General features: G+C 44.2%; 1 protein-coding gene across 1 annotated transcript; it reads right to left on the bottom strand.

Annotated features, from left to right (window-relative positions):
* Positions 1–3845: 3845 nt before the first annotated feature.
* C9H2orf49 (chromosome 9 C2orf49 homolog) lies at positions 3846–22530 on the bottom strand. Its single transcript, XM_042055767.1, is given in 10 exon segments — positions 3846–6590; positions 8385–8413; positions 8416–8780; positions 12549–12589; positions 12591–12683; positions 12685–12721; positions 14842–15053; positions 19551–19607; positions 22126–22302; positions 22348–22530. Coding segments are annotated over 10 exon segments (1251 nt in total). The 3' UTR covers positions 3846–6533.
* Between the last annotated feature and the right edge of the window lie 212 nt (positions 22531–22742).

Below are 22742 nucleotides of genomic sequence, written 5' to 3'. Positions count from 1 at the left end.
AGAGCACCATGAAATTTAATGTTAGCGCCAAGGCTTGTGCTGAAAAAGATAAAGGCCTGATTCAAGATGGAATAAAGGGACAAGTGCCCTCAGGGCAAGACCCCACCAAGGTAAGTGTCCAACTTGTACAAAGGAAAGGTCTGAGGAATTTTTTGTTCCTAAAAAGCAACAAAAGAAAGCTGTGGCAGGACAGGCAGGCAGTGGTGGCACACACCTTTAAAGAGTTTGGCAATGTTCTTCTGTTTCTATTGTGTGGAGCAATTTGAGGAGGATTGGATTAATTCTTCTTTGAAAATCTTGTAGAATTCTGTGCTGAAACCATCTGGTCCTGGGCTTTTTTTGGTTGGGAGACTTTTGATGACTGTTTCTATTTCTTTAGCAGTTATTAGGTCTATTTAATTTGCTTATCTGTTATTGATTTAATTTTGGTGATATTTAACCAGAAAATTGTCCATTTCCTTTAAGTTTTTCAATTTTGTGGAATACAGGTTTTTGAAATATCTGATAATTCTCTGAATTTCCTCTATGTCTGTTATCATGTCCCCCTTTTCATTTTTGATTTTGCTAATTTAGATATTCTCTCTCATCCTTTTGGTTAGTTTGGATAAAGGTTTGTCTATTTTGTTGATTTTCTCGAAGAACCAACTCTGTCTCATTCTTTGTATTGTTTCCTTTGTTTCTTTTTGATTTCAGGTCTCAATTTGATCATTTCCTGTTGTGTAGTCCTCCTGGGTGAGTTTGCTTCTTTTTGTTCTAGAGTTTTAAGGTGTTCTGTTAACTCACTTGTGTGGGATTTTCCCCAATATCTTTATATAGGCATTAGTGCTATGAACTTTTCTCTTAACATGGTTTTATGTCCCATAAATTTGGGAATGTTGTATGGGCACTTTCATTAAATTCTAGAAAGTCTTTTAACTTTTTATTTCTTCCTTGACCCATTGGTAATTCAGGTGAGCATTGCTTAATTTCCATGTGTTTGTGGGCTTTCTGAAATTAGTGTTGCTGTTGAATTCTAATTTTAAGCCATGGTGATCTGATAAGATACATGGGGTTATTCCATTTTTTTTTAATCTGTTGAGGTTTGTTTTGTTACCTAGTATGTGGTCAGTTTTTGAAAAGGTTCCATGAGGTTCTGAGAAGCCATATTCTTTTGTTTGGATGGAATGTTCCATAGATGTCTGTTAAGTACATTTGATTCATAATATCTGTTAGTTCCCTTATTTCTCTGTTAAGTTTCTGTCTGGCAGATTTGTCCAGTGCTGAGCGTGAGGTGTTAAAGTCTTCCCTATTAGTGTGGGGTTTAATGTGTGATTTAAGCTTTAGTAGTGTTTCTTTTACATATGAGGGTGTCCTTGTATTTGGGGCATGGATGTTCAGTATTGAGATTTCCTCTTGATGGGTTTTTCCTGACAAATATGAAATGTCCTTCTTTGTCTCTTTTGATTGATTTTAGTTTAAAGTCTATTTTCTTAGATAGGATAGCTATATCAGCTTGTTTCTTAGGTCCATTTGATTGGAATTTTTTTTCCCAACCCTTTACATTCCAGGTGATGTCTGTCTTTGAAGTTGAAGTGTGTTTCTTATAAGCAGCAGGATAGATTCTGTTTTTGTATCCAGTCTGTTAGCCTGTGTCTTTTTATACGTGAGTTGAGTCCACTTATATTATGGGATATTAATGACCACTGATTGCTAGATTCTGTTATTTTAGTTTCCTTGTTGGTGATGTTATTGTGTGTATGTTTCCCTTCTTGGGATTTGCTCCTGTGAGATCATCTATTGTCTGTGTTTTTGTGATGTAGCTAACTTCCTTGGGCTAGAGTTTTCCTTCTAGTACCTTGTGTAGTACTGGGTTTGTGGCTAGGTATTGGTTAAATCTGGTTCTGTCATGGAATATCTCTTTTGTCCATCTATGGTGATTGAAAGTTTTGCTGGGCATAGTAATCTAGACTGGCATCTGTGGTCTCTTAATGTCTGCATAATACTTGACCAGGACTTTTCTGTCTTTCATTGTTTCAATTGAGAAGTCAGGTGTAATTCTAATAGGTCTGCCATTACATGTTACTTGGCCTTTTTTCTTGGCAGCTCTTAATATTCTTTCTTTATTCTGTATGTTTAGTGTTTTGATTACTATGTGGTAAGGGTACTTTTTTTTATTGGTCCAGTCTATTTGGTGTTCTGTAAGCTTTTCATGGTTTAAGGGATTTCTTGATTTCTTCCATTGTTTCTTTGAGAGAATTTTCATTTCCTCTTTAAGGGCCTCAAAGATTCTCCTAAAGTTTTTCTTTAGATCGTTTTCTTCTGCTTCATCTGTACTGGCGTGTTCAAATCTTGCTGTTTTAGAGCCACTAGTTTTTGTTGGTGTCATGTTGCTTTTTGTGGTGTTAAGTGTCTTCTTACTTTGTCTACCCCATCTTTCCTCTGATTGGTGTAGTTGGGACTGTGTCTCTGGTGATCACTCTTCCAGGTGCCAGTGGATCCAAGGCTCAGATGGATGCTCCTTGTGGTGGAGTTGGGGCCACAAAGCCAGTCACCCTGGGCAACACTGCATTCTGGAGGTTGCTGCAATCTTGGAGGTCATTCACACGCCTGCTCCCATGGAAGTCGCTGGCTTGGGCCTCTTCTGCAGAGGTCATTGGCTCAGGCCTGGTGCCATGGAGGTGGTTGGCTTGGGCCTACTCCCGTGGATGTCCCCTGGCTCAGGCTTGCTCCCACAGAGGTTGCTCACTTGGGCCTGCCTCCTGTGGAGGTCACTCCCTCGTACCTGCTCTGGCTGAGGTCTCTGGCTGGGATCTGCTTCAGTGGAGGTTGCTGGCTTAGGCCTGCTCCAGCGGAGGTTCCTGCTTGGGCCTGCACCTGTGGAAGCTGCTGGCTCAGCCTGGTCCCACAGAGGTACACTCCCTCATACCTGCTCCGGCAGAGCTTGCTCGTTCAGGCTGCTCCAGCAGAGATTGCTCTGGTGGAGGTCACCTGGCTTCCTGGGAATAGTGTTTTATGACAGCTATAGAAAAGTAACTCAGCCATAACCCAAGCATAGTTTCCTTGCATCTATACATAGATTACTGAATAAATTATGGTTTACACCTCATCATTTCCATGTTCATTGACCTACCTTCTCCATGGAATCAGTAACTGAAACACCTCACTCAACCCCTAAGATACACAATATCAGGCATTAAAAATACAGAGTAACTCACATTTTTAAGTTTTGTTTCACAATAAGGAAATTAAGTTATTAAGCAACTAAAAAGATTAAAGACATTTCAGTTCATAAAGCACACTAGTAAAAATCAACCAAAAGCAAGGAGAGTTTTGTCTTTGCAGTTTTGTTGTTGTTGTTGTTCAAAATGGCAAATTACCAAAATATCTTCCAAGTTCCTTGATTAGAACTTCATTCTTCAAATGCAGTAACATTAAGATTCTGGCTAAGGAATCAGTCATTTAAGCTCAGGGCTGTACTCCTGCACTGAAGAGGTGTATGTCAGCAAGAGGGCTGTGGTGGGGCCACCTCTGCAAAGTGCTCGCCTTTGGGAGAGGGGGGCGCTGGTGACTTCAGGTCATTTGCCCTAAGTCTCTTAATCAAGTTCTGCTTTGTCCCATTTACTCATTCTTCAGGAAGACTTGGGGATATGCATCTTTATGTTAATCAAGATGTCTCAACCATGACATCATTAACTGCCCTCTTGATTACAACAGGTCATCAGGTCGGGCTGTGTTGAGCACAATGAATGCAATGTTGAAAAGATTATGCTACAATGATACTTCCTGAAGCAGTTTTCTTCAGTCCACATCAACTTAAATGAATATTTTCCATTTATTGTTTTGCAAATGACAGATCTGCTCCAAGATAATTTTATTCAGTTATTTAAATAAGGACAGGGCTACTTAAAGACTATACATACAAAAACGTACATTCAAGGTCAACCTTTTCTATACTGAATTACAAAACTTACACAAGCATTTAGTAAAAGCACACTTAAAAAACATGTTGACCAATAGTAGCAACTCAACAATGCTCAAGTTCCACAGCAGTATGTAGAGGGAAGCTCTAAACACATGGGGATGAGTTAATCTACTGGCAGTTTTACTTAATGTAAGTTTTAAATATTCATTGCTGTTGAATGAGTCTCTACATCAGTTTAGAACTGTTCTCTCAAACTTAAGTCAACCAAAATAGAATTTCAAATAAAAACTTCAATTCTTGAAGATTTTAACACCAGCACATACAGCCTCATGTGAGTAAGCTGCTCTTCCAGTGTCCGGCAGCTGTCTAGACCAGTAAGGCTACTCTGGAAAACTACGCTGCTGTAACAGCCTTGGGAAGCAAGTAGTGCCCTGGTGCTGCAGGGCTTCAGACTGCAGGACCCACACAGTGGTCTATGATGCCTCAGATGTAAGAGGACTGGGGTCAGACTGTCTTCACCCCTTTAGCAAATGGAGTAAGGTCACAGACACAATATAATTTGCAAATCTAAGTCTGAGACCTAGAGAAAAAGGAGAATGGAAACGAGAGTAGGATATACACAGTAGGAGAAAAGAGCACGGCCGACTTGCCGATGGCAGATGTGGTACCTCTTGTACCTCACAGGCTACCCACTGATGCTAGTGGCATTTGTTTCGCCCAACCCAGTAATCAGAACAGCTGGCCTCATTGGGATACAGAATCGGAATGCAACACTACTAACCCTATGTTAGTAAGTGAAGTTACTCCAGAATGGCTCAGCCACTCACACTGAGATCCTTCTAACCCACATGGAAACACTTCAGAACGAGACTCCCATGGTTGCCTTCTCCAGATTCCCAGGGCCTGGCATGCTTCATCACATGGAGGGAGCCAAGTTCCACGATCCCTTTAGGAGGCACAGAGCTGTGACAGAGAGAGTACGTAATACACAGTGCCTGGTTCAATGCTTCTCCACCTCTCAAACTCAAACAGCTCAATAAAATCCTGCTATGTGAGTGTAGATGCTGAATGTTCGTAGTATAAACTTCAATTTGAAGCAACAATGTTACACAGTTCAGCTGTTATTACCAACCTACTCTGTAAGTTAAATATACAAATTAAAAAATTAATTTCACTGAGTAACTAAAAATAAGTTCCCACTGACTTAAAACTGTCAAATGGCTAACTCTCTCTTCAAAGAGAGAAATGCCGGTGGAGAAGCAGAAGGGTCAACCTGAATATAAAATATAATATGTCATTCTACTCTAAAAGCTGCACTTTTAAAATCTCCCTTGACAACTACATGTAGGAGCACAGTTTCCCATCAACAATGTTAATTAATCAGCCCTGCAGATAACAATATATTTAAATTTTACTGTAGCATCAACAACTCATGCAACACTTAATATGCATCAAATTTGTCTTATGTGTACAAAGTCTGGAAAAAAAGCAGAACACTAAAAACTACAGGATTGATGTCTGAGAACAGTACGTACCTGCAAGGCTGAATTATGGTTTGTAAGGCTAGTCAATAACTGATCTAAAACACGTGTTTTAACAAATCAAAAAAAGGAGATGACCTAAGGTCTACCAACAAAGTAAACAATACAATCTCAAGATTACACATGGAAAAGGTATAAAGTATCTTTGCTCTTAGTTAGAATATAAAGGCAGGAGAAGATACTAGAAGACATGAATGCAAAGCAAATAGTATGTTTTCACTTGCCATTATTATACAAGTGGATGATGCTACTTGCACAAAAATAAGCCTGCATGGGACAGTCCTGCAGGAAGCCGGGTTATAGCACAGGAACCTCATTCAGTTAGAAGTCCACTTCTGTGCTGCACTCTACAGTGAATTCCAATTCCAATGGCCTGACAACAATGACTGTCCACCCTCCCCGACCACTGCCACATGGTCCGGACCTTCCTAATGTCTACAATTCTAGCACCCCTCATCCCACGCTCTCTGCCTGTCAAGAACTGCCTCTCACATGATCACCCAGCCTGAAGGCTTTGAAAGTCAGTCTCATTTTAACAAGGTAAAGCTCAGAAAGAAATAGCTGAACTCACAATGAGATGTCAAGACGCACAAGAAAAGAGCAGGCAAGACCTTGCATGACAGAAACATTCTAAAAATGCATGAGCAGCTTCAGATGCTGAGAGGGAAGTGACAGCAAGCCCTGACGTCCCTCCTGCCTTCCGTGGGACAAAGTAGCGCTAGCAACCAAAGAGCAGAATGCTTTCCAGCAACACCATCAACACTTTCTAGGTGAGCCCTTCACGAAAAAGGTGGTAATATTTCCCAGAATACGGCGAACTGATATATGCTTTTGCTTGGGAAGAGAAATTTATAAAGGATGTATACAAAGTTATATATTTTTAAAAAAAATCCTCCCTAATTGGGACATGAAAATCAAGAATTTTAAGGAAGGAAAGAAGGAATGGGGGAAGGGAGGGACAATATTTTTATTTTTTTCCCAAACCTATTTTAAACCTCAAGAAAATCCCACAGTGATCAGGACCTCAGTAAACACTGTGGACTCATCTGAAAACTGCAGCTGTAGCTCTGGTGACTTCCCAGATGCGCCCTTCATGGCCACGTGACGTGCTGTATCTTCCTCTTTGTTTCTGGAGGCTTCAGGGCATTCTGGAAGACAGGAGCAGAACCAGTTACAAAGGCAGATGCCTCAGAACAGCTAATAGGGACAGGCACTCAGTCAGGAGCGGCCAGGCTAAGCCACTACAAGAGCTCTGCTTGCCACCTAGTGGGGATGGTGCCCAATTAAAAAATAAGTACCTTCTGGCTCCCATTTGTCTATTTCCTGGTTCTCAAATGTTCTGCACCGGTATCGCAACGCGCGCGCACACGCAACACACACACACACAGCACCTGACCCTCATCCCACAGTAGTACCATTAACTGCAGAAGATAGAGGTACAGGCCTCTCTTGGCTTTCTAGAAGCTCTTACAGTGACTCTAATGGGCAGAGTTGAGAAGTCTGGCTGCTGCAACTTGCCTCTTCCCCACCTAGCCCACCTCCTTCACCAACACCACAATTCTAAACTGGGTGAGAAATGGTAACTAAAATATTACATTCTAAATGGTACATATTCATAAACATACAGAGATCATAGCAACATAAATGTATATTTATGTTGAGTGAACTCAAGGCTCACTCCTCATAGTAACTGTATTTCAGATGTGCTTACTTTTCTACCTTTCAATCCCACATTCTTCCTGTCTTGCAGGTGGTTAACACAAGTATGGCCAGACTGGTGTGCCATGTATGCCCTGTAACCAAAGTGTGGTCTACCACCTAACTGGGAGCCACGCACCCGTGGCTCGTGCACAAACCAGGCACCCACCCAGACACTTCAGTGTGGTAGACACCAACGTATGTGAGAGACTCCCCTCAGAATTCCTCTATCCTTCCAAAGTAAAGCAAGCTGGTGTTTAGGGAAGAGCAGTCTCTAGGGTATGTTTAATATAAGTACAAACAGATTTAAGGCCCAGGCCCAAACACTACTGCATAAATGAGCTGCCACAGTCAGTAGCATTCTGAGCCTCACTAACAAATGAGTATTTAGCATTTTAATCCCTAGACAGAAAATTTTAGGAAATCTGCCTTCCTGCATTCGTTTTACATAGAAAGAAATGCAGAGAACTTTCAAAAACAATAATTATTGTAGATTTTTAGATTCCAGGATTCAAATATATGAGCACTGAGACATAAAACCAGACTACTGTGGGTGGTGGTAGTGCCCACTTTAGCAGCGTGGATCTCTGTGAATTCAAGGCCAGCCTGGTCTACAGAGTGAGTTCCAGGACAGTCAGGAACACACACTGAGAAATCTGTCTCAAAAATCCAAACCAAAACCAAACAGACTACCGCAGAGTTAAAGGGCAAGCAAGGGGCACTGTAGACGGTAGAGTCAAGCATTCTCAAGCTGATGAGCCACAGAGATGCAGCACCCACCCAACCCTGGAATGGCACTCACTGAGTCATAGGGATCCCACCCTCTGTTCCTCTGCCACGCTCAGCCAGTGAGGCATGCTGTACTGCTACCAGTAGTACCTACTGGGGAGAACTGAGAGGCTTGGGAGGGGGGGAGGGAGCATTCTCTCAGGGCTTCAGTGGGTTCTGTGTGGGTGGATCCACTAAGTCTTCCCTGCTACAGAGGGACTGGTCTCAGGGCGACCCTTTACAACATCATAGTAAGGAAAAGGTGTCAGCTTAACTATCAAAATTCCACGATAGTTTGACATGGAGTCAAATTTTAAACTCTAAACTGTTTCAGATCTTAATCCTTTAAATAGGAAATAGGCTTGTTTTTTAGCATCCCATCCCCAATAAAAGGCAAAAAGGCATAGTTTGCTGACCTGGGGCTGCAGAGTAGGTGCTTGGTGCCATGGTCAATAAGAAAGCCACCCCACACTTACCGTGGTCTCTGTCTCTTCCTTAGGAGCAGCCGCTTTAATTTCACGGGAGTAGTTCCACAGGGGACAAAGGCTGGTGACTTCACAGGACCGGAAGGATTTTTCCTATGTGTTAAGTCATGGTTCTGTTTAGTGTCATTATTATTGTGCTCCATTTTATTGTTCATAGGCAAATTAGAAAACAAAACTAGGGTGTGAAACCCCTGAAAGAGAATTTGGGTAACTTCTGCAGGGCCATCCCGGGTGGAGCCTGTCTGGGCGGGAGGCTTGAGGCGCTCCTCTGCTCCGTTCTCCGTCCTTTTCACTTTGATGCTCGTGCTTGTTGAGCTCCCATCGAACACAATGAGGGGTCTTTTCCTTAGTCCATCCACAGGCACTACTCCTGAAATCAGAGACATTCTCTTGAGAAGCACCACATGGGCTGGCAGAGCAGAATAATAAGCAACAAAATTTACTGACCAGACTGAGGTAAAGGGAACTATTGGAAACAAGACTTACAGGTCCAAAGAAACAATTTTCTAGTGCTTTAAAGTAAAAAATATTTCTTTATGATAAATTCTATCATCTTTTATAAAAACATTTCTAAAATGTTGAATGGGATGCCCCTCATAGTCTTGGGAATTGAATGCCTTGATCTCTATTTGGTGATGCTGCTTGGGCAGTTTAGGAGGTGTGACCTTGCTAGAGAAGTACCTCAGTGAAGGAGGGTATGAGAGTTAAAGACTCCTGCCAATCCCAGTTTGTCCTCTATTTCCTGCCTACAGTTCAAGATGTGAGCTCTCAACTGTGTCAGCCTGCTGCCGTGATCTCATCTTGGACGCATCCTTCTGGAACAGTAAACCCCTCTTTCTACAAATTGCCTTGATCTTGGTATTGTATCAAACAAATAAAAAAGTATGGTAAATAAATATTAATTAGCTCCATAATAAAAAAGAGCAGCTTATTGGTACTGCTATCCTGACCAGGCAATTGCAATCAATTATTGTTTTACAAAGAGAAACTATAAAAACAGCAACAAGACTCCCACAGTGGTAGCTCACAAACAACAAAGAGAAACCTTATTGTAAACACCAAGTGTCTCTAATGTCTGGACACTTTATAATGAGTGATTAAAATATTGTACAGTTTTAAGTATGAGGTTTGATGAGTCATCATGACCACTGGTTAATTAATTGGTGCATCTCATTGCCTCCGAAGCACAGGCCTGAATATTGCAGGTAACTGTGAAGATTTGTGGATTAAAGTGTAGAGCGTGTAGAATAAAAACAAGGTATAAAAGATTTGAACGGTAGCCAGCACAGGGCACTTGCAGGGAATGGAGCCTGCAGGGCTGGGTACCGCTCTGGATGAACGATGGGGTGGGGATGAGTGAAAGCAAAGGCTGGGGCCGTAGGGACGCTTCAGTAAGCTAATTTATTGTGTACAGAGCACAAGTACTCTATAAATCTGCTGTAAACTAAGTGCATGGTGTTTGTAGACCAAGGGAGCAGGCTTCATACCATGAAACACAGCCTTATTCTTCATTCAGGCATGGCGAGGTCTCCATGCCCACCCTCATCTTAGGTCAGTTCCATCATCTGAGGGAGGGCGGCATTGTGGAGCCACAAGGCTCTAGAGCAGTGTTTCTCAACATTCGTAATGCTGTGATCCTTTATACAGTTCCTCATGGTGCTGACCTCCACCATAACAGTTTTTCATTACTACTTTATAACTATAATTTTGCTACTGCTATGAACTGTGATGTAAATATCTCTGTTTCCATAGGTCTTACTGGAAAGGGTACTTCAACCTGGTTGAACCAAGGTCAAGAACCAAGGGTTAAAAACCACTGACTCAGAGACCTGTGCCATTTGGAGTTTGCTCTGCTTCCTGTGTGAAGTTTGAGATGTGAGCCCTCACCTGTTGCTGCCACACCTGCTTTCTACATTGCTCCCCCTGGGATGGTGATGGATTCTCTGCCCTCCGGAGTCATAAGCCAAATAAACTCTTCCTCCCATAAGCTGCCCTGGCTATGGTGCTTTATCACAGCAACAGAAATGCAACTAATAGACTGTGTGTCACCTTGGGCAAGTTAGGGCATTCCTCTGGATCTCAGTTTCTCCACACAAACAATGAGTTCAACAAAACAGGATACTTCTAAATCCTTGCAACTATAACGTCCTGGTTCCAGAGCCAAATTGTAAAGTTCTGGGTATGTGCATGAGTGGGGCTGGGGCAGGGGTCATATGGTGCTGGATGTCAGACTCAGACCTTGTAAACTTCTAGGTAAGTGTTCTACAGCTAAGCTGAAACTCAGCCCCCAAACCGCTAATTGTTAAAATAGAGCCAAATCTTTTCCAAACTAATACCCAGGGGCTGTCACACACAGTTTAGCTTTGAAGGAAAGTATGATCTGATGGAGGAGTGTCTATGTGTTACTTTCATTATTAATAAAGAAAACTGCCTTGGCCCTTTAAGAGAACAGAAAATTAGGTAGGCGGAGTAGACAGAACAGAATTGCTGGGTAGCAGGAGTGGGGCGATGCTTCAGTAGCCATAGTGAGTCTCCATGCTGCTGCTCTCCGAGTGGACGCAGGTTAAGATCTCTCCTGGTAAGCCACAACTCGTGGTGCTACCCAGATTACTAAATATGGGTTAAAAGCAGATGTGAGAATTAGCCAATAAGAGGCTACAGATAATGGGCCAGGCAGTGTTTTAAAAGAATACAGTTTCCGTGTAATTATTTCGGGTAAAGCTAGCCGGGTGGCGGGATACAGCCCCCCCGCCCGTTCTCACTACAATGATCAGCATTCAAAGTTTGTTTATTACTAGGACAAGTGCCGGAATGTGCTAATAACAGTGCTTGAGTTTAAGAATGTAAACAAGTAACACAAAATGAAAGGTATATGTAACAGTTCAGAGGCTTGTGAAAGTTACACTAATGTGTAGCCTGTACTAAATGTAATCACTCCTGCCTCAAAGGCAAGATTATATCCGTATTCCTTTTCCCCAAGACTAAGAGCATACATATATCCAACTACGTTCACGCTGCCCAGTGACCTCAGCTAAGAGACCCACGAGGGATCAAGTTAGACCTCACAGCCTCCCTGCCTCCCCAGTCCTCCAGCCCTCACCCTAACAATCGCTAGTGCATTGCCCATGACAGAGCCTTACATAGAGAGTAGAGAAAGCCCGAGTACTGATCATACTAACATATTACATAATACATACATATATACATAATACATATTAGAGCAAACACTCTTTAGAATGCCATCCTCACCAGGTAATAAGTAACATTCATTAATACTATGTAATTTTCTTTTAAAAAATAATTTGCTTACAGTTTTTATGATAATTTTTTTCTGAAACTTAAGTCTTCTAAGAATTAAAAGACAATGCCTGAAGTTAGGTAACAGACTCTTCATTTCCACATTAGTCAAGTCTTACCTGACTCCTCTTTTTCCTCAAAAGTCAACAAATACTACTGGTTCTACCTACAAAATACATCTAGACCCTAGCCCATCGGATCACCTACTTTCATTTATAAATAAACTATCATTTATTGCCTGCGTTACAGCATGGCCTTCTTTATTGAGTTCCAAAACCATCCTTGCAACTGCCCATCTTAAATTACTTCTCAGTTCAGTAGGGAGGGTGATCCTGTTAAAACGCCATCTAGTGCCACTACCACTGCCTCAAAAACCTTCTCACTGGTCACCAAATCCACAAGTTCTGCTTGAACCCACAATCCCTACCATTCACTCATAGTAGATGTTTTACTTCCATCTCTTTCCAAACCTAGACCTGATACATGCGGGCACTCTGTGGATCCAGGTTCTCAGAGAGTGAACAAGAGACAAATCTCTATTTCTAACAGGTCTGTTCTACTGAATGTCACTCTGTAATGAAGCATTGTTGGCTAGTTTACCCCAAACTGCCATTACCTCTCTATGGTTTACCTGTCTCCATAGCACATATTCAATGAAAGCATGAAAGAAGGGATGTCAACATTGTCGGCTACAGCAATCACAGCACTTTGGTGTTCCATTAACAATTACCAAATGAATGTCTTTTTGGGGGGGGGGGCTAAATTTATCTGGTAGGAAAAACAAAACAAAACAAAAACAAACCCTTCAGTCCATGAAGGATAGATGAAGCCATGAAACCTAAAACCACTAGAAAGTACCTTTTGGTCTCAGTTTTTAGTTCATGGTGTTCTCTTTTCTTCTTCCATCATCTTGCCCCATCTACTCCTCGGCAACTCCCTCTGGGGCAGCGGCATGGCGTGCCGGACGTAGAGGTCAGTGAGGCTGTCCTTGTTCAACTCTTGCGTCACTTTCAACAGCTACGCTCTTCTGTGCGAGAGGAGACAAAATTATCTCAAGACAGCATCTTTTTATTGAAAACTACCTATCTCCATAACACGGTAAAAAGCATTATGCTTAAATAAGTTATCAAACTATTTTCACAATTATATCCATTTAAGAGTCCTGTAAGGTATTATTAGATAGGGTATTAAAGACCCACTAAACTCCACAAATATTAAGTTGATCTTAGAGTGGTCACATGCCCTCACTGTAAAGGACTTCTGCAGAAACTGTCCAATTCTAGTAGGTACAGGGACCATTACCACCGCCACCCACCACCACCTCAATCTAAATGAAAATGGGGCGTTATCTGAGGAACATTAGACAAAGAAAGGTATCCATGCATATTCTGTCCATAAACAACTTGAGTATGATCATCAAGGTCAAATTGGTGGGGTAGGAGCTCAGTCTCACCCTGTGTTTATTTCTCATGTTTCTTTAATGTGAGGGGTGGGTACCTGTTTTTTGTTTTATGTTTCTTTTGTTTGGTGCTGGGAACTAAACTCAGTTCCTTTATGCATGCCAAGCACTACCTATTTACCGTGGAGACCTCCCCATCCCAATACATACACACACACACACACACACAGAGAGAGAGAGGGGGGGGGGGGACAGACAGACGACAGAGAAATTTTTCCTATATTGCTTTTTGAAATGAGATCTCTGTACAGCTTTTTGAAATGACAGTCTCCTGCAGCTTTTGAAATGAGCTTAAACTACTCCTGCAGAAGGCAACTGAACCCCCCATTTTGACGACAGTAACAGAACACCATGCCCCACCCACATTTCCACCACTCAACTCACTGTCCAACCACGCATGCCTAAATAACCCCATTTTCTCGCATTCCCCAACTTCCTCTCAACATCATGAAGTACACTAATGCAAAACACATAGCAAAAGCTGAAGAAATGTATACTTTGTAAAACTGAAAAAAAAAAATCAATGCCAGCTGACTAGGCTGACTACTCCACTTTTAAAATATTAAATCATGTCTTCTTCATATAGTGTATTGCTGACCTTCATCTTGAATTCACTCGGGGTGGAGTACCCTGAAGCTCTTGCACAACATTCCCAGACGATGTCATTTGTCTGTAAGCACTGAAAAGCTGGCTTCTAGCAGCAGGGTTTAAAACTTGCTGTCCTTAGCCGGGTGGCACAGGCCTTTAATCCCAGAGGTTAAAGAGAGGCAGAGGCAGGAGGATCTCTGTGAGTTCGAGGCCAGCCTAATCTAGTAAGACAGGCTCCAAAGTTACAGAGAAATTCTGTCTCGAAGAAAAAGTGCTGTTCTTGGGTCAAGAACAAGAACTAGTTAAAATGCACTTTCGGGGTACATCCGGAACCTATTTAATGAGACACTGACGATGGAGCTCAGTATATGTTTCAGTAAGACCTCGCTAATCCTGGAGTGCTTAAAATCTTCAGAACCACGGGCTAAAGGCCACCTTTAAAATAACGTATGGGGAACTGCAGTTAATAAACATAGGATAGTTAGAGGAAGAAAAAAAAACATGGAAACAAAGCGTGTCACATAAAACCCTAGTTCCATCAATTCCATCAATTTGGATAAAACTGATCACGTTTTTCTTCTTTGGTGTTTTGTTTATTATCTTAGGTCACGCCAGCTTGGGGGGGGGGGAGGGAAAGCAGGACGGGAAAGCCCAGGTGCCTCAAGTTCTCCCTAACGGTTGGACCGTGTCCACATAGTGCTCCTTAGGAAGTAAGACCATCTCTCTGGGGACTCAGTTTCTGGGTCTCTAAGGGAGGCGACAAGCTGACGTAACAGACTATTTCTCGAAGATGCTCTGGATCCAGCCCTGGCTGCACCAGACTTCTCCCGCCTGTCTGTTCCCCCAGTCCCTCTCTTCTGTAGGCCGTTGCTTGCACAGAGGCAGCGGACGGTCGTACGAGACGCCCTCTCCCGAGCTATCGAGGATTGGTTTTTGTTTTTTCGGGGATTCCGCCACTCTCTCGAGGTTTCCTTTGGGGCTGCGAGCTAGGCAAGCCCCAACCGGATCTGTGTGGGCGGGGAGCGGCCACGAGCCTCCCGCATGCCTGCCCGTCCTCCCGGCTGCCCGTCGGTCCTCAGTCGGGCCCGAATGCCCCCACCTTGCTCCAGGGTGAGAAGGAGGAACTCCTGGGGACAGCAGCTCAGGGGTGCAAGCATCAGCTCGGCTTCCGTGCAGCTACGACCCGCCCCACATCCCCCTCCATGGTCGTCGCCAGGAGACCCCGGCCGGCTACCCACAAGGCACCGCGGCGGAAGTGACATATGGGGGGCGGGGACTCCGGTTTCACTCAGGCGTCGCCCGAGCCCTGATGCCTTCTGCGGAGGGTGGAGTGTGGGGCCGACTTCCCTGGCTGAGGCAGCTCAGCCGACAGGATGGGCTAGGATGCCGAGCTCAGGGCGGCCGGGTCGGGCCGCGTCGGAAATACGGAAGGCGAGCCACCGGAGCGGGCGGCCATTGGTCGCGCCTCCTGTGACGTCCCATGGCAGAGGCCGCAGGGATTCTCCCGACTGCTGCTTGGAGAGACAGAAGCGACTGACCCCCGATTGGCACGTCCTTCTTTTCGCTTTTTACGATGTCTCTATCGTTGATGGCCTAATTTCCCTTCTACATAAAGTAAGCCCGATATGGCCAGGTCGTAGAATTAATTCTCTGTAATCCCCGCACCTAAGCATCCAAGTTTTGTTTCCCCTGGAACGATACTTTAAAGCAACCAGCTCACACGTGAAAAGTGACAACTAGCAGAAAAAGTGGCAGCGACACAGTTATTCCGCAGAACAGCCTGGTGTACTACTAGGATGCTTGTTTTCTCGGTTGGGGAAAATGAGGCACAGAAAGGGTAATTGGAGATCACAGACTGACAGTAGCGAGAATCAAGCAAACTGGCCTCTGCGCTGACTAATAATTACAATTGAAGTAATAGTTTTTACTTAAGACAAAAAGTTGTAGGCTTCAACTATGTTCTAATAATTGTGAGAAGTCTGTTCTGCTTTGCTTTAATCATTCATGGAAACAGATAGAGACCTCGAGGTTTGCACATTTAAAAGTTTGCAACTTCATACGTGTTTTTGAGCGCATATTTTTTATGTTCTATAATGGATCCCTTTATTGGAAACCGTTCGAATTGTCTATGAAAGTATGCACAAACTGGGAGTGAGATGTTAAATTATGAGATTAAGCTGAGAGACATCTCGTTGTTATGTGATACTTTAGGGATAGGAACAATTTCAGAGCTGGGGAAGAAATTTTAAAGTTTGGTGCCTTTTAAAACCATATCCAATCCAGTGTTTTTATTTTTGTGCATAGGAAGCTGATCTAAAAGAGATCTCGTGACCTACCCTGAAATGAGCAGTCTTAAAGCTGGGCTGAATGTGCCGAGTTGGAATTAAGTGCTTTAGCTTTGTAATATCGCTGTGCTGCTGTTCTACATTCAAATTAACGTTTATATCGTCATATAATAATGAAACCGGTGGCATCGCTGTCTCCATTTCCTTCACTGGGAGGTCGTCTTAGTGGCTGAAGTAGGTGCCTTTCAGGGAACCTGTGCTGGAAACCAAGCCCAGTTTCCATTGCTGCACAGTCATTGGGCGAGAAGGTCTCTTAGCCTCAGTTCCTTCCTCGGGAAACAGTTGAGGAGTGAGAAAATAGGGATAATACATGAAATGTATCTGTGAAGCACCGAGTGATGTTAGAAAGGTAATCAGTCATAGAATGCAAAGAAGGGGCAAGGGGGCCAGTTTTGGAGCGGGTCAGCCATGGATGATAACCCCATTCCCACTCTCACTGAGGACAGCTACTTCCCCTCCCTTATAGCGTCTTATCTCCAAGATAAAATTATAATTGTCTCACAGTGTTGTCAGGATGACACCTAAAGTATGTCAATGCCTCTCCAGTTCTTCCATCTTCTAACCTGTTGATTGACATCACAGGGGAGATGTAGCAAGAAGGCAGTGCATGAAGCAGCAAGTTGAATAGTCTGGAAATGTGGTCCCAAGCCCTTGCAGTACTCCTTATCCTGTGGATCTCCGGACCCATCACCCCAGCTGAAGCTTCAGACTTTTCATCGGCAAACATATTGTGACAGGTAAGATCTGTCTTTTTTTTAAACAAACAAACAAACAAACATATTGTGACAGGTAAGATCTGTCTTTTTTAACAAACAAACAAACAAACAAACAAAAACTACTCCCAGTACCTAAAGCACTTCCTGGCTTAAAATAAATCCACTAGAACTATTCTGAGTGCATCTAAAGCAGAAACCACAGGGGCGGAAGTCAAAAAAAAAAAAAAGATTATGAGAGAAGGAACTATAATGAGTGTTTCATATCAATCCTTTCCTACCCCCAAGGGAAATAGGCTCTTGTTGCAATGCCCGCCTATTCCTCCCCAGGCAGAGCCTCTATAGAGGGGAGCTCTGGGGAGTCTGTACTTTGCCAACTGTGTTCACTGGAGTTTATTTCTTAGGCTAGTGGGAAAGCCCTAGAGTGGAAATTCTTTTTAAAAAAAAAATGGGGATCACACTTGACGTATGTCCAGGCTAAAGGGCTGCTTCAAGATTTTGACCACACTATATGACAAAGATACTAAAACCAATCTCCAAAGCAGGAGCCAGGAACCAAAAGACTGAAAACCAATTTCTCAATGAGGAAAAAGACTCCCATGGGCTGTGAAGACCTGGCTCCTCTTGACGTATATGAGCTTTCCAGTCGAGACACAGACCGGAGGAAAGGTCCACCATGGTGGGGAGAATAATGTCACTATAACGTGATGGGAGCTTCATAAAGAAATACTCATTAACATTCTGATTCGGTAACTCTAGAGAACAGACAAAGCCAAGGGGAACCAACCAGCCATGGGTCTCATTCACCCCTCCCTCGATGGTGAATAGGGCAAGTTCCCTGAGTTTCTAGCCACTCCCGCACCAAGTTCACTAGTGTGCATCAAGTTGCATTTAGTTGGTTCTCAGAAAGTTTTGGTGGCCAGGATGATGACACATGCCTTAATCCTAGCACTTGGGAGCCTGAGCCCTGAGGCAAGTCTGGGTTACGCTGTGAAATCTTGTCTCAAAACAAAAAGAATAAATAAAAATGTTTGTAGAATGAGTAACTGAGGAGAAAATATTGTCTAAGAACTTTAGGTTTTGATTCTGTTGTAGATCGTGTAAACCTTAAGATACTGGGCTAAAAATGTTTATTTATGTAGTCTATGGTTTTATGTTTGTGCACTTTGTATGTACCCCGTGCCCAAGGAGGCCAGAATAGGGCTTTGGATTTTCTGAGACTGGAATTACAGATGGTTGTAAGTTGCCATGCGGATTCTGGGAATGGAACCTGGGTCCTCTGCAAGAATGGCTAGTTTTTTTTTTTTTTTTTAATGACTGAGTTGTCTTCCTAACCTCTAGAGATATGTGTTATTTCTCAAAAATTCATCTGAGCATAAGGCAAGGAACTTCAAAGTGAAAGTAACAGTTAATGAAATGCTTCACATTCTGGATTTGTGTTTTTGCCTATTAGTGTTTATAGCACTGTAAATGGCAATATTAGTGCTTCTCATCCCTCAGTGTCTTAGTGTGTGCGGACATACTGATGAGTACGCATCCATTTCCACAGAGATGGTGACACCTCACTGTGTCCTCCACATGGCACATTGGCAGAGGGGTAAAGGGTTCCACTTTAGGATAATCCCACTCATGGACTTTATCCTAAAGGCACTGCCTCTTAATACTGTTATCCTGGGGAATATGTTTCTGCAGGGATTGTGGGGCATGCAAACATTCAGATCAAGGCACTTTTCTCAAATGTTACCTCTTTTTATCTTTTGGTCTTCAGCCTCCAGCACAGTGCCTGCCACACAGCAAGAACTACTAAGTTTGTGCTGGATGATTCTTAGGCACTTCCTACCCGAGCTCTATTGTCACCAAGCCTCTAAACGCACATTATTTTTGACGTTGTAGTTTGGTTAGGTAAGTTTTTATTGCGCATATCTCCCTAATTTTGTGGTTTTCAAAACAGTAAGCTCCCCGAGACAGTCTGACTTAGCCTTTGACATAGCACTTGGCATGAAGGAGCTGCCCAGGAAGTAGCTGATTGAGTAATAACTGAAAATTTTATTTTGCTAGAGCTAAAGTACAAGTATATGAAATGATTATATATCATTAAATGAGCTAATATTATACAATAAAAGCTCTCAAAACACAGCATATTATAAGCCATGTTTACTTTTAAAATCATAAATGTCTTTAACCTGGTCTTTAAAAGTGATGTCCAAACATGATCGATGTTAGCTAATCGTCAGCCATGTTAGATACATTCTTAAGAATGGTACATGTTGGAATCAGAGATTACTAGCATTAAGACCTTCTGGGGTTAGTTACATTGCTGTGTGGTAAAGAGCATCTTCAACATGAACAGGTCCCCAGTTTCACCCCAGCATAACTAGTAAGGGTCTTTTGTATATTAATGTTATGCATTAAATCACCAATTATTTTTTTAAAAAATTGGCTGCGTGCTTTCTATATGCAAGAAGATAGAACAGAGAGAGAACTTGATAGAATTTGGGTACATAGCACAAGACAGAAGATACTACCTTTTGGAATTGTTTGTCAGCCATTGAAGCATGCAGTTGTAGTTAGGAAATGCCTCATTTTCTTTAGTCTTCTGTCAGAACACATCTTTTCACATCCTATGAACTGTCATTATAGTGTCTGATATGGGCCCAGGGGTTCCATTTGAGGGGCTAGAGATGACTCAGCAGTTAAAGTGCCTGCTGCTCTTACAGGGGACCTGAGTTTGGTTCCCAACATCCACCTGGCTCACAGCCATCTGTGACTCCAGGTCCATGTCTGATGCATTTTTCCTGGGCTCTGAATGCTCCTGTACACACGTGATGCACATACATGCAAGCAAAACACTCATACATATAAAACTCATTTTTAAAACATTCATTTGAAAATCATGACACTATATATTTTTTAAAATGGACCCAAAAGAAACAACGTAAAGAACTTAACTAGATTATGAAGATATCTAAGCATGTTTCATAGTCCAGGCATTACTTAAAGGGAGTTCATTTGTGATGTAGATGAATCAGTATGTCCCAAGAACAGATGTTCCAACAATAGAGCTTGCTATTTAAAAAAAAAAAAATCTATGGTAAGCCTTCTCATGAAGAAAATATTTATGCTGAGTGGTGGTGGCGCACGCCTTTAATCCCAGCCCTTGGGAGGCAGAGGCAGGCGGATCTCTGTGAGTAGACCAGCCTGTCTGGTCTACAGAGTGAGTTCTAGGTCAGGCTCTCAAGTTTTACAGAGGAACCCTGTCTCGAAAAAACAAACAAACAACAAAAAAAAGAAAGTATTTATTTCTGATTTACATCTCTTTTTTTTTTGATTACTCTTCACTCCTGGATCATCTAAGTGGAATGTAGAAGTTGTTACATAAACTGTTTTAATAATTGAGCTTAATTTTTTGTTGCAAACATACAGTGTTATTGAATTCTGTGTCTCTTCTTTTAATCTTACTAGAATGAGACTCAGGACAAGTCGTTTACTTCTCTTTGCTTCAATAAAATGGGGAACTTGAAGTATGCACCTTGTAAAGGTAGTACAAGGTATAAATTTCCGGACAGCACTGAACTCAGAGTCTATAATCAGTCAGTAGAGGTCTCCTCAGAAGCTAGTCTTTCTAGACCCTCATCTCCTTTAAAAAAAAAAAAAACAAAAACAAAAACAAAAAAAAAAAACCTTCAGAATAGTGTGTTGCCCACTCTTGGGGCTTGGGGTGGCATCTTTCCTACACACTCTGGGAACAGGGCCATGGGGTTGTGGGGGAACCCTAAGCCACCTCAATAGCGAGTTCTCAAGTCAGGGGAAATAACTGGAGAAACCTGTCTGGTTTGTTTGTTGCTGATAGCACTGATGATTCTGGAGGGGCTTCCTAACCCTTAATCAGGAAACTGGGTTTTAATTCTACACGGAAGAATGATTCTACGATTCTTCACCACTGCTTGACACAAAGGAGTGGCCATTGATGTACTGCCTTAAAAGAAGTGGGTGGAATCGCCCCGGGGCTCCCAGCTTGGAAGGGATAGCCTGCAAAGACGCTCCTCCCTCCGGGACCTGCAATCCTACTGCCTGGACTACCAGTGGGCCTGGGAACCGACAGGCCGTGCCCCCAATTGGCACACTGCGGTCCAGGAGGCATCCCCACTCGCCAAGTCGGGCCCGGGCTATCAGTCCGTCCACCCATCTGTCCAGCAGGCATTTCTCCGAGCCTCCACTTGCCCAGCGCTGCTCCGTAGTAGGCAGCCATGGATGGGAAAGCGGAGAAGATGAGGCTGCCGCTTCCTCCGCTCTTCCCAGGCGGCGCGGCCGAGACTCTGCCCTCCCCGGGGCGGTGTCGGGGGTCGGCGCCGCCTGCGCACTGGCCGGCGCGCGCTCACCCCTCAGTCCCGGACCGTCCGAGCCCTGACGCGAGCCCCCCAGCGGCGCACGGCGGCCTGGGCACCGTCTAGCGCCCGCCCCTCCCTCCGCCGGCGCCGGTGCGGTGGCCCACGTGACGGGAAGTCGGCGGCGGCGGGGCCGGCAGCCCTGGAGCCGCGGCCGTGAGCGGGCGGTGCGGGTGCCCCAGGCCTCGGACTGCGGCGCGGGACAGCTGGCGCTGCGCTGGTGAGAGGCGAGGGACGAGCTTGGGGGAGCCGCGGGGTGCGCGATCGGCCCTGGCGAGCGCCCGCGCAGGTGCAGCGGGGCGAGAGCGGGGCGGGTGCCTGCATGACTGGGCCAGCTGTGCCGCCGGGGCCCGGCGTGCAAGCTGGGGGAACCTGGGGTGTTCACCCGCGCGGGGTCACTGTGTACCCTGTGATCTGGGGGTGTGTCAGTGTAAGGCAGAGGAAAATCCGAGAGACCTAGCCCTTGAACTTGAGTTTCTGGGGAGAGAGATCAGGATCAGGAAGGACTGTGCTGGTGCGCCTCCACCCTTTGGGTGGAAGGGTTGGGGTGCGTGTGGAATTGAAGTTTCCCGAGCTCTGTGGATTAGGGGTTGAAATTGGGGTCGGTCTCAGATCTGAATTGAGAGACTGGGGGAGACCAGGCGGGGGAATGTTGAAGAGGAAGGAGGAGGCCTGTGTCTGGTCACCCTGGTCCCAGTGTTTACCATAGATAGGTGCACCAGATCAGGGAGTTGCTCCCCAGTGGGACTTTTCCTTCCATGGCCTTCTGCCTGACTTCTTAGAGTGCTTCATGAGGCTGTCCAATTGCCTCCTGGTCTTGCTTCTGTCAAAGAACTGTTGATTGAGTCTCAGAGGCCCCTGCTCTGGGGCTACAACTGGGTGCTCAAGTGGAGTTCACACTTCTTCTTAGTCAGGGGCTGGATTCCAGCAGATATGATTGATCACCCCTGTGCTTTGGGCAAGGCCTGCTGGGTCAGGAGGCCAGGCGGGCAACATTGGTGTTAATGTGGTGGCACGGGAAGACTCCGAGAAGGGGTGCCCTGTGAGCTGGCCTGCCTGCCTGCTGCTGGCCAGAGCATACGGGCAGAGACCTGCTGGTGTGCTGTGTGCTGCACTCTGATGCTGGTGGTTAGGATTCTTTCTTGGTCAGCAAAGCTGAGGACTCACAGCTCCAGGGTCAGAAAGGAAGAGACATTTGGACAGCTGCTTCCTTTTCTTTTTCCTTTCCTTTCTGCTAGCCAAGCAACTACCACTTTGGTGTGAAATCAAAGACTGTGCTTGACCAGAATCCCCAAGAACCTGCCCACAGCACTTTTCCCCAGACCCTGGTTTATCACACTCCGTGGCCATGACGAGGGTGAGGCTGTGGGTGTAGATCCCACTCCTGTCACTTCCTAACAGTGACCTTTGGATGCCGTTTTCCTGATCAAAATGGGACTAATAGCAGGGTGTGGTGGTACCTGCATTCAGGAGATAGAGGTAGAAAGACAGGGAGTTCAGGACCGTCATCAGTCATCCATGACTGTGTATCACGTTTGAGGCCGGCCTAGCTTACATGAGGC

Source organism: Arvicola amphibius, chromosome 9, assembly GCF_903992535.2.
Source record: "Arvicola amphibius chromosome 9, mArvAmp1.2, whole genome shotgun sequence".
Lineage (NCBI taxonomy): Eukaryota > Metazoa > Chordata > Mammalia > Rodentia > Cricetidae > Arvicola > Arvicola amphibius.
Note: the sequence above shows the minus strand (reverse complement) of the source record. Positions and strands in the feature narration are given on the sequence as shown.